This window comes from Microcaecilia unicolor, chromosome 7 (genome assembly GCF_901765095.1).
Source record: "Microcaecilia unicolor chromosome 7, aMicUni1.1, whole genome shotgun sequence".
In the NCBI taxonomy this organism is placed as follows: domain Eukaryota; kingdom Metazoa; phylum Chordata; class Amphibia; order Gymnophiona; family Siphonopidae; genus Microcaecilia; species Microcaecilia unicolor.
The window spans coordinates 267,987,014-267,999,434 of NC_044037.1; the positions used below are offsets into that span (position 1 = coordinate 267,987,014).

Sequence of the window (12,421 nt, forward strand, 5' to 3'; positions counted from 1 at the left end):
AAACCTACCCAGGGACATCTCCAAATGAAGGGGCAGTTTTAGTCGCATAGGCTTACTCGACTCCTTATAAAAGGCCTCTTATGGATATATATATATATATGTGTGTGTGTGTGTGTGTGTGTGTGTGTGTATATATATTTATATGTGTGTGTGTGTATATATATATATATATATATATATATATATATATATGTGTGTGTGTGTGTGTCGATATACAGTGGGGGAAATAAGTATTTGATCCCTTGCTGATTTTGTAAGTTTGCCCACTGACAAAGACATGAGCAGCCCATAATTGAAGGGTAGGTTATTGGTAACAGTGAGAGATAGCACATCACAAATTAAATCCGGAAAATCACATTGTGGAAAGTATATGAATTTATTTGCATTCTGCAGAGGGAAATAAGTATTTGATCCCCCACCAACCAGTAAGAGATCTGGCCCCTACAGACCAGGTAGATGCTCCAAATCAACTCGTTACCTGCATGACAGACAGCTGTCGGCAATGGTCACCTGTATGAAAGACACCTGTCCACAGACTCAGTGAATCAGTCAGACTCTAACCTCTACAAAATGGCCAAGAGCAAGGAGCTGTCTAAGGATGTCAGGGACAAGATCATACACCTGCACAAGGCTGGAATGGGCTACAAAACCATCAGTAAGACGCTGGGCGAGAAGGAGACAACTGTTGGTGCCATAGTAAGAAAATGGAAGAAGTACAAAATGACTGTCAATCGACAAAGATCTGGGGCTCCACGCAAAATCTCACCTCGTGGGGTATCCTTGATCATGAGGAAGGTTAGAAATCAGCCTACAACTACAAGGGGGGAACTTGTCAATGATCTCAAGGCAGCTGGGACCACTGTCACCACGAAAACCATTGGTAACACATTACGACATAACGGATTGCAATCCTGCAGTGCCCGCAAGGTCCCCCTGCTCCGGAAGGCACATGTGACGGCCCGTCTGAAGTTTGCCAGTGAACACCTGGATGATGCCGAGAGTGATTGGGAGAAGGTGCTGTGGTCAGATGAGACAAAAATTGAGCTCTTTGGCATGAACTCAACTCGCCGTGTTTGGAGGAAGAGAAATGCTGCCTATGACCCAAAGAACACCGTCCCCACTGTCAAGCATGGAGGTGGAAATGTTATGTTTTGGGGGTGTTTCTCTGCTAAGGGCACAGGACTACTTCACCGCATCAATGGGAGAATGGATGGGGCCATGTACCGTACAATTCTGAGTGACAACCTCCTTCCCTCCGCCAGGGCCTTAAAAATGGGTCGTGGCTGGGTCTTCCAGCACGACAATGACCCAAAACATACAGCCAAGGCAACAAAGGAGTGGCTCAGGAAGAAGCACATTAGGGTCATGGAGTGGCCTAGCCAGTCACCAGACCTTAATCCCATTGAAAACTTATGGAGGGAGCTGAAGCTGCGAGTTGCCAAGCGACAGCCCAGAACTCTTAATGATTTAGAGATGATCTGCAAAGAGGAGTGGACCAAAATTCCTCCTGACATGTGTGCAAACCTCATCATCAACTACAGAAGACGTCTGACCGCTGTGCTTGCCAACAAGGGTTTTGCCACCAAGTATTAGGTCTTGTTTACCAGAGGGATCAAATACTTATTTCCCTCTGCAGAATGCAAATAAATTCATATACTTTCCAAAATGTGATTTTCCGGATTTAATTTGTGATGTGCTATCTCTCACTGTTACCAATAACCTACCCTTCAATTATGGGCTGCTCATGTCTTTGTCAGTGGGCAAACTTACAAAATCAGCAAGGGATCAAATACTTATTTCCCCCACTGTATATATAAATATATAGATGAAGGCAGCGGATCTCAAGTTATGGGGATTTTTTGAGTAAGCATGTAAGTTCTAGTTATGGACGCAGCTAGGGCTAGTGCTGGTGGGGAGACCACGACAAGTGAGTTGTTGCTGTCCTGGTCTATGGCAGTGGGCCCTAGCCTGAGAGTACATGGCAGTATGTCTGAAACCATATCAGCGTTAAATGTGATGTGCAGTGGCATGGATGACATCTAAGAGTTGAAGGCTTCAAAATAGAGAATCAATGGTTGAGAAGGGGAAGATGCTATTACGGCAATCCCCCGATCAAAGCTGTGTTAGCACCTAGGCATGTCTATGGTATGTGCCCCAGGCGGAGCAGAGAATCTACTTTGTGAATAAGGCTGGAGTAGAGAGAACTGTGTGACTCAAAGGCTAGACTCCTTGCCCAAAAATGCTCTGTAGAGAAGATCTTGTTACTGCAAACTGTATCCCTATATGTAAATGCTCGCTATTGTGAATGTCTTTCATATTATGGATATATGTATTGTATGGTTTGAAATGAAAGGTGAGTGCTAAGGTGCTGCCTGCCCAGTTTGAATCAATTTACAATATAAAAGTAATAAATCTGGAGAATAAATAGTGGCAACTACTGACAGTTAAAAAAAAAAAAAAGTCTTAAAAATGATTGCAATACCACCTTCTTTCTTGTCTGGTCTTGAATGACTAAGAACATATATCCAGGAGGACATAAATTGGTTAAGATACAGGGATCATCATTAACTATCCATGTTTCAGCTGTAAAAGCAATCCCTAACTGATTATCACCTATCAGGTCTCTAATAAGACGAGTTTTATTACAAACAGATCTTGCGTTAAAATAATTGGCAGAGATTTTGGGACCCTTTTCTGAATAAGTGTTTGGAATAGCAAGAAAATGACTGTAAGGCTCTGCTGACTGCGAGGACGGGAGGGAGGGGGGGAGGGAGGGGAAGAAGTTGATAAGGGGATTTGGGGGATTAGTATAATTAGGAAAAAAAAAAAAAAAAAAATTAAAAATGTGTGAAGTAGATTAAGATTGAGATAAGCTATTGTTATAATGATGGTTATATTGTTTGACACACAGTCTTCGCTAACGGTAATCCTTGTATTATGCTGAGATGTGTAATGTTCTTATTTGAATAACAATTTTCAATAAAGACTTCCAATAAATTAAAAAAAAAAAATAACAGCAAGAGACTGGGAGGAAATTGGGTTTCAAACATTCCACATGAGACTTAATAAACTATGAGACCTTATTCTTTTAGGTAGCAGTAGTAGGTCTACTGAATGGGCAATTTCCTATAAGTTACTTCAGTGTTGGAAAGAAATACTGTGGTGTAATTCTGAAATACAGACAGACAGACATATTACCCCAAGATAGAGATGGTTCTTGACTATAAGGGGTTATCCAGCCCATAGGCAAACTAAACAAATTGAAGCCAATGCATAATTAAGAACTGTGTAAATCAATAAAACAAAATTAAGCACAAGACCTGTGAAGGGATATAAAGGAGGGTATGGACTTATTTAAAAACAAAAAGAAGCTTTTAATAGCATTCCACTCTGTTGGATAATAAATTGTCTTGAAATATACAGCGTGAACCCTGTATTGAATACATCAAGTTTGCCATGAAAAAATGTCATACTACACTGTGTCTGTATTAGAAAGGACAGCTTGTTTATTCCTAGCATCAAGATCCAGAGAGGAATATTTCAAAATTATCTACTATCATTCTTGTTCTATCTGGCTTCAAATCCTCTGAGGACTCTTACTAGCACGAGTTACGGATTTAGAGGCACTGGTGACCCAGATAGTATCACACCTGCTATTTCTGGATAATTTGAAACTGTAGAACTCTTGTGATCATCAGGTGACAGAACAACTCTGAGTAATAAAGAGTTTCTCAGATTCCATCAGGATAATTTTTGTGCTGGACAAAGGCATAACAGACAATGAAAACTGAAAACATCTGACAAAAGACTGTAGTATAAAAGAACTCGAGCAGGAAAACATATATACAGTAATTATCTAGGAGGAGAAGAAGGTGCAACAATCCAACTGAAATTGTTGAAGGCAGATCAGCAAACAATACCTCAAAAGACTGGAATTGATATTGGAAAAACTCTTTAATGACATTGCATAAAACACAGACTATGACTCAGCTTGCAATCCCAATACCCTTCATATAACTTTTGGAATTGTGGACTGGCTTCAGTAAGATCTTGAAAATTGGATGTAAGAAAAAAAGAAAACTCCTCCAAGCTCATGCCTACACCCACATTTCTATACTTCCCAGACAGACATATCTCAGATTTCACATGGAAAAACACCACTACCAGTGCAGTGTTCTGCCAAGTATTTTAAGCTTTAGTTTATGCCAAATCACTGGTATCATTCTGTTCATGTAATTGTCTTCTTGAATGTAATCCACTCAGACCTATGGGTCATGCAGGTATTGCTGCTCTGAGTATACTATTACTACTACTTATCATTGTATAGTGCTACTAAATGTACATAGCACTGTACACTGAACATGAGACAATAGAGCTTACAGTCTAACCAAGACAGACAAATAAGGGATAAGGGAATTATTTATAATGGGAATGATAAAATAGACATGGGTATTGAACATTTGACTAGGAGTTAGGAGTTAAAAGCAGCCTCATAAAAGGTGGGCTTTTAGCCTAGATTTGAATATGGCCGAGCTTGACGTACTGACTCAGGAAGTCTATTCCAGGCATACGATACAGATAGATAAAAGGGACAGAGTCTGAAGTTGGCAGTGGGGGAGAATGGTACAGCTAAGAGAGATTTACCTGATGAATGGAGTTCCCAGGGAGGAGTATAGGGAGAGATAAGAGTGGAGAGATACTGAGGAGCTGCAGAGTGAATGCACTTGTAAGTCAATAAGAAGAGTTTGAACTATATGAGGAAACAGGGAGCTAATGAAGTGACTTACGAAGAGGGCTAATATGAGTGTAGCGACACTGGCAGAATATAAATCGTGCAACAGAATTCTGAATGGATTGAAGGGGAAAGAGATGGCTTAGTGGTAGATCTGTGAGAAAAAAGTTGCAGTACTCTGTGTGAGGTGATAAGAGTGTGGATAAGGATTTTGGTAGTGTGCTCGGAAAGGAAGGGACAAATTTTAGTGATGGTATAGAGAAAGAAACGGTAGGTTTTAGCAGTCTGTTGGATATGTGCTGAGAAAAGAGCAAGAGGAGTCAAAGATGACTCCAAGGTTACGAGCTGATGAGACAGGGAGGATGAGATTATCTATAGAGATAGAGAATGGGGGAAGAGGAGAGTTGGATTTAGGGAGAAAGAAGCTCAGTCTTGGCCATATTTAGTTTCAGATGGCAATGAGACGTCCAGGCAGCAATGTCAGACAGGCAGGCTGATACTTGGACCTGGATTCCTGCTGAAATTTCTGGTGTGGAGAGGTAGATCTGGGATTTATCAGCCTAAAGGTGAAATTGAAAACCATGGGAGGAGATCAGAGCACCAAGAGAATAAGTATCCCAAGACAGAGCCCTGAGGTACATCAACTGATACCGCTTGTTTAAGATAGGGATAGAAGTGGAGGAGGATCCATCAGAGAGCATACACTAAAAGTGTGATGGGAGATAGAAGAAAACCAAGAAAGAATAGAGCCATGAAATCCAAGTGAGGACAATATATCAAGGAGTAGGTGGTGATAACAGTGTCAAAAGCAGCAAATAGAGAAGGATGAGGATAGATCAAGTCAAAACAATGGCGGTGAATAGCATTTTCAAATAGCTTGGATAAGAAAAGGAGGAGTGAAATGAGGTGATGGAAGGGCAGGTAAGATCCAGTGAACTTTGAGGAGTGGTGTAACTACGGCATGTTTGAAGGCATCAAGAACAGTTGCAGTGGAAAGTGAAAGATTGAGGATATGACTGATAGAAGGGATGACAGTAGGAGAGAGAGTGCTGAGTAGACGAGTGGGAATAGGATCAAAGGAACAGGTATTCAGTTTGGAGGAGGAAAGGAAAAGTGCAGTTTCCTCTTCAGGGATTTCTGAAAAGGTGGCAGATTTGAAAGAGGGTTGATAGAATGGACTTGGGGGGGGGGGGGGCGGGGGGAGAGGAGGAGGTGACTTGGTTGAGAACTCAAGGTTAATCTTGTGAACCTTGTCATGAAAGTACTCAGCCAGAGTCTGGGGAGAAAGTGAACAGGGGGTTGGAGGTAAAGGCACTTTGAGGAGAGAGTTCAGTGTGGCAGAGAGACGTCAAGGGTTTGAGCCAAGGGAGTTTGTCAAATGGATGTAGTAGTCTTGTTTGGCAAGTGAAAGAGCAGACTGGAAGGAGGTCAGCAAGATTTTGAAATGTATGAAGTCAGCATGGGCACTGGATTTCATTCAAAGGCGTTGGCCAGGTCGGGCACAGGAACTTAGGTAACGGATTCTAGAGATCAGCCAAGGCTGGGGTTTGGTATGCCTTACCAAATGGAAAATGGGAGGAGCAAGAGTATTCAGAGCAGAGAATTATAGTATTATAGGATACTGTGGTTGAGAAGAGGGATGAAACACTGGTGGAGAGTGTGCAAGGATCAATAGCCTAAAGATTCTTAAATGTATTAGTGGAGATTGGATGGGACTGAGTGTGAAAGTTATCAGATGATGGTCAGAGAGGGGAAGAACTGAGGTGCAGAATTTGGAGAGTGAGCAGTTGGAGAAGAAGACAAGATCAAGACAATAGCCATTCTGCTGAGTAGGGGTAGTGGAGCACAGCTGAAGATTGAAAGAGGATGTTAAAAGCAAGAAACTGAGACACATAAGAGTCAGAGGGATCATTAGCATGAATGTTAAAATCCTCAAGAATGAGTGAAAGAAATCAAGGTTCAAGAAAGAAGGAAAGCCAGGAGTCAAAGTCAGTGAGAAAGAAAGAAAGGGATTTATCAGGCAGTTAAATAAACCAAGAGGGCATATTAGATAATTGATTGCCAGATACAGTTGTTGTCATGGATATGTGTTGCCAACTGCTTTTTAGAGAGCTTTTGATATCTTTGTACAACTTTATTGCCATAAAATAATTTATCAAGGGGCTCCTAGAAGCCTCCTCCAGTACATGTCTGGTGTCACTCTCTGGCATCTTATAAACCAAATTACAGGTCATATATATCTGTGCTTTCACCCTTTTCGCGCAGTATGGCGCTGGGTTTGTAAAGGCCTGAAGTTGCTGGCGGTAATACCCTTGTTGCCTATACAGGGCAAATGTGATTTTTTTTTTTTTTTTACCCGGGATGACGGGGGGCTCACTTCCTGCCCTGTCTACAGAAAAGTTTAACTTTTCTTTTTCAGGTGGTCACAGATGCTGGAATCTTTCAACCTTGCCCTTTATGTACAGATTATAACTTGGATCAAACGAATGCGTTTTCGTACTTACAATTCCAACATTGTGTCCTCCCTGCCTGGGACTGCTGATATTTACGAAAAAATCTCTGAAACTTATAGTCTCGAAGCTCAAGTACATGTGTCGTCATGCTTTCACCATCAGGCATTGTTGGAATTGCTCCCTCCGTATGACCTCAAGCTGGTGGCACAGCGATGGTCTACAAATTCGGCTGTTACGGTATCTGACACCCAGTTACTTACCAGTAAACAGAGTAGTTCTTTGCTCACTAAACATGTCTTGCATTGGGAACAACAATACAAACCCATTTTGCCACATCGTGCACATTTGGTCCGCATGGTTCTACTGGTTACTGCTTGAAATGTCATATCCCGATGTCTACTTTAGGTCATATAAGACATAAGCATTGCCATGCTGGGACAGACCAAGGGTCCATCAAGCCCAGCACCCTGTCTCCGACAGCGGCCAAAAGAACAAGCATGTTGTCCCGCCCATCCCAGAAATAGTGGATTATTCCTACGTCCATTCAATAACATTCTGTGTCCTTTTCCTCCAGGAAGCCGTCTAACCTTTTTTAAAACTCAGCTAAGCCAACCACCCCAACCACCTTATCCGGCAACGAATTCCAGAGTCTAACCACGCGTTGAGTGAAGAAAAACTTTCTCCGATTCGTTTTAAATTTACTACACTGTAGCTTCATCGCATGCCCCCTTGTCCTAGTATTTTTGGAAAGCGTAAACAGACGCTCCACATCAACCCGTTCCATTCCACTCATTATCTTATAGACCTCTATCATATCTCCCCTCAGCTGCCTTTTCTCCAAGCTGAAGAGCTTCAGCCTCTTCAGCCTTTCCTCATAGGGAAGTCGTATATTACACGTCATGTTCGTATATTACATGTTATTGACAACCTCTGGGCTTACATGTTTTCCACTGTCTGGAAGGCATGTTGGACCCCACAGCCTTTGGCCCTTTTTGGATCATATGACTTCAGTGTCCCACACTGAAGGGTTACCAAGGATAGTCTTATTGGGCGTTAAGTGTATCCTTATTTATTAGCTTAAATCAGAGCCACCTTCTTTGGCCCACCGGGGATCCTTTATGATTACACAAGTTTTATGGAACGATGTGAATTTTGAGATATTGACTCAATTCAGGGAGTCAAATTCTGTGCCATTTGGGATCCATTTTTGGTGTTGTTGACTCTGGCAGCCTGTAGTGGTAAACGGATTTATTCTAGAAAACTGTGTCATGCCCACTTGTTCATGTTTGCTGCTGTTGCCATTACTGTGTTTGCCTGATTGTTGGTTTATGATGACAAAGAGATTTCAAACAAAAAAAAAAGTTACAGATGATCTAAGCCATTTTTCCTATTAATTTAAATATTGTCTGGTGGGAGGAGGGAGGGAAGAGGGGAAATGACTTTTTGACAGGGTGATATTTCTTATAATTATTAGTTTTGTATGATAACATTATTATATATAAGTACTGCCAATGTTTATTATTTTTCTTTGGGGTGTTTTTCTGCATTTGTAGTGTTAATATGAAAATATTGTCCAGTTTAGCTTGTCATTTAAAAATTAATATTATATAATTCCACATTCCAAGTTATTCATGCCACATAGGCTAGAGATGTTTTTGGGTGTTGCATTTCAGTTTTGAAAGCTTGATTGCTCCTGTTATTCATTTTCTCATTGAAGATGAATATTTTTCCTTTATTATTATTATTTGTTGCATTTGTATCCCACATTTTCCCACCTATTTGCAGGCTCAGTGTGGCTTACATTGTACCGTGTTGGCGATTGCCAATTCCGGTTTATTAGGATTTTAATCTAAAAAGCACTACAAAAGCAAGTTCTAATAAAAACAAAATGTGTCAGAACCTTTGTGGCTATGTATTTTTTTAATCAATATTTGTTGTCTTTTGTATATTAATATGTAAATACATTTTATTTGCTTGAAAACGGTAGCAGGTAAAAGAATCAGTGTTTCACTTGAAAAAGATACAAAATTAGATGCAGTATTTTTGTTTGCGGACGTACATTAATGATATGCTTGTTTCTTTGTCTCCTAGTTTGAGAAAGAAAAGCAGCATGATATTCGTTCCTTCTTCTCACCTAAGTCTGATGCAGAGAAAAAGCGTAAAAGGATTGCTTGTGGGCCACCTCCAAGTTTCAGTTTAGAATGTTCTGAGACAGAGAATTATGAAACGACTTCTAAACCTGTACCAGGGAAAACCACTGAAAACAACCAAGAGTGTAGTGAAATTATCGATGTAGATGCCATTTTCAATGAAATTGACACTGAACCTCAAGCAAAAAAAATCCGATCCATAGGCATGCAAACACCAAAAAATGCCAATACATTAAAAAGGAAATCTTGCTCCAGCAAAAGTAGCTCCATGTTGATGCAGCCACAATCTCAAGAACTCAGTGAAGGCACACTACCTATTTCAAATGAAATGCAGTTTTCTGAAAAATACTGGAATTGTACTGCTTGTACATACACTAATAGCTTATTGTTACCTTATTGTGAAATGTGTGAGACTCTTCCGGACAGCAATAGTAAGTACAGCATAGACTGCTTGATAATCTGTTTGAAATATGACAACTGTTTTGTACAAGCATATTGGGAATATCTGCGCCTTCAGACTGTATAGAGAATATGAACGTTGCATGGGCATGGATCTGTAAAAGCTGACATCCCTCTAACACTGAAAATTGCTAATTTTTGTTGAGCATTTATTTCTTGAAGCTCTTTCAGAATGATGTTAATTTGTCAGCAGGATTAGTGTCAGGATGTGAATGGGCAGGAGTGGAAGTTCAGTTTCCATAGCAGCCACAGCAAATATGGCTTATAGTCAAAACCCTGCTGCTTCCTTTTCTATTCAGAGGGTGTATCACCAAAAACCCAATTAAAGATTGTCTAATTTTTCACACACCAGTCAAGGGGTAGATACATAGTTATATTTTTTATATTTATTGGATTTTGCTCACACCTTTTTTCAGTAGTAGCTCAAGGCGAGTTACATTCAGGTACACTGGATATTTCTCTGTCCCAGGAGGGCTCACAATCTGTTTGGACCTGAGGCAATGGAGGGTTAAGTGATTTGCCCAAGATCACAAGGAGCAGCAGTGGGAATTTAACTGGCCACCTTTGGATTGCAAGACCAGTACTCTAACCACTAGGCCACGCCTCCTCAGTTGTGTATATGAACCAAATTTTAAGAATATCAAAATCTCACATCTGAAAAACATGTTAGATACCTTTCCATCACTCATATGGGTTTCTTAATGGTAATTCAAAACAAATATGTGTCAGAAAAAAAAATACATGTATACCTTGCTTTGGATTACTGTATTAATGCATTTAGGGGTCCTTTTACTAAGGCGCACTAACAGATTTAGCATGCGCTAAATAAGACTCCCATAGGAATATAATAAGTATCTTATTTAGCGTGGGCTAATCGCTAGCATGCCTTAGTAAAAGGACCCCTTAAATTACTATTACTATTTATCGTTTCTGTAGTACTACTAGACGTACACAGCGCTGTAACACTGTACACTTGAATGTGAACAGACAGTCCCTTGCAATCTAATCAGAACTGACAAACAGGACAAGTAAGGGGTAAGGGAAATACTTAATGTGGGAATGATATAACAGACATAGGTACTATACAAGTGAATAGGGGTTAGGAGTTAAAAGCATCCTCAAAAAGGTGGGCTTTTAGCCTAGATTTGAAGACGGCCAGAGATGGAACTTGACGTACTGATTTAGGAAGTCTATTCCACGCGTACAGAGAAAAATGTAATTTGTTGTTAGCCATCTCTGAGTTTCTTAGGGATTGAGAAGAACAGGGTAATTTCCCTAACATTTTTCAATTATTTTCAATGGAAATGATATATAAGAAAGTTTGGGTTATAATTAAGCCAAAATTAAAATGTAGTGCATTTATCTGTTTTTGCATGTGAATTTTGAGAAATAAATGTAGGGGTGTTAAAAGATGTACTGGAAATTTGTAGTAGATAAGATTATATTGTGTTTCATGAAATTATATATTTATTGATATTAAATGCTTAGAAATTTATTGAGATTCCAAACATTTTCTGCTGTTCTTTTTATTGAATATTTTGCCCCTTTCCTGATTTTGTTTTTCATTTTCTGAAAAGCAAAAGAGTTTCTTTTTAAACCAACTGATGATGTTTTTATCAAAAACGTAAATGTGATAAGATGTTGAAAATCCTTGTTAAAAAAATTTAGGGGCCTTTTTAATAAGCTGAAGTAAATCTTGCACTTACCGCTCACATTAAACGTCATCTGCCACTTGGATGCCCAATCTCCCAGTCTTGTAAGGTCCTCTTGTAGTTTTTCACAATCCTTTTGTGATTTAGCAACTTTGAATAACTTTGTGTCATCAGCAAATTACCTCACTGGATATTCCCATCTTTAGATCATTTATAAATGTTAATGCTCATCTCACATTTGCAAAACATACCTGGACAATCCTCAAGACTTGTGGAATAATCTGTGGATAGATGAGTCAAAAATTGGAACACGGACAACACAGCAAACAGTATGATGGTGTGGGTATGATTGCTGCCTCAGGACCTGGAATTCTTGCCATTATTGAAGGAAGCATGAATTCTGTACTGTTCCAGAATAATTTAAAGGAGACTATCCGGTCATCTATCCATGAGCTGAAGCTGAAGTGGAAGTTGGGTATGCACCCAATGATCCAATATACCAAATCAAGTCTACATCTGAATAGCTGAGAAGAAACAAAATTAAAGTTTTGAATTGGCCTAGTCAAAGTCCTGACTTGAACCCAACAGAGATGCGGTAGCAGGACTTGAAACAAGCATTTCATGTATGGAAACCTATAAAAGTGACTGAATTAAAGCAGTTCTGCAAAGAAAACTGGGCCAAGATTCCTCAAGGGCTATGTGAAAGACTTATATCAAAGTAGAGGAAGCGTTTGACTGCAATTATTGCTTTTAAAAGTGATGCAACCAGTTATTCAATTTTGGAGGCAGTTACTTTTTCATATTGGTGATATGGATATTAAATAACTTTGTTCCTTAACACAGTTTTTAAATTATTAGTTCATTTATTTGTGTTTACTCAGGTTCCCCCATGTCTAATATCACATTTTGTTTAAAAGATAAGAAACCATTAAGTGTGACACATGTGCAACAATAGGGGAAATCAAGAGGAGGATT

General features: G+C 39.7%; 1 protein-coding gene across 1 annotated transcript in view; it reads left to right on the forward strand.

Moving 5' to 3' along the window:
- The window catches only part of LOC115475130 (DNA annealing helicase and endonuclease ZRANB3-like), a 167,855-nt gene that overhangs the window by 103,534 nt on the left and 51,900 nt on the right, over positions 1-12,421 (forward strand). The window contains 1 exon segment of the mRNA XM_030210869.1: positions 9,277-9,766. Coding sequence (XP_030066729.1) covers positions 9,277-9,766 — 490 coding nt within the window.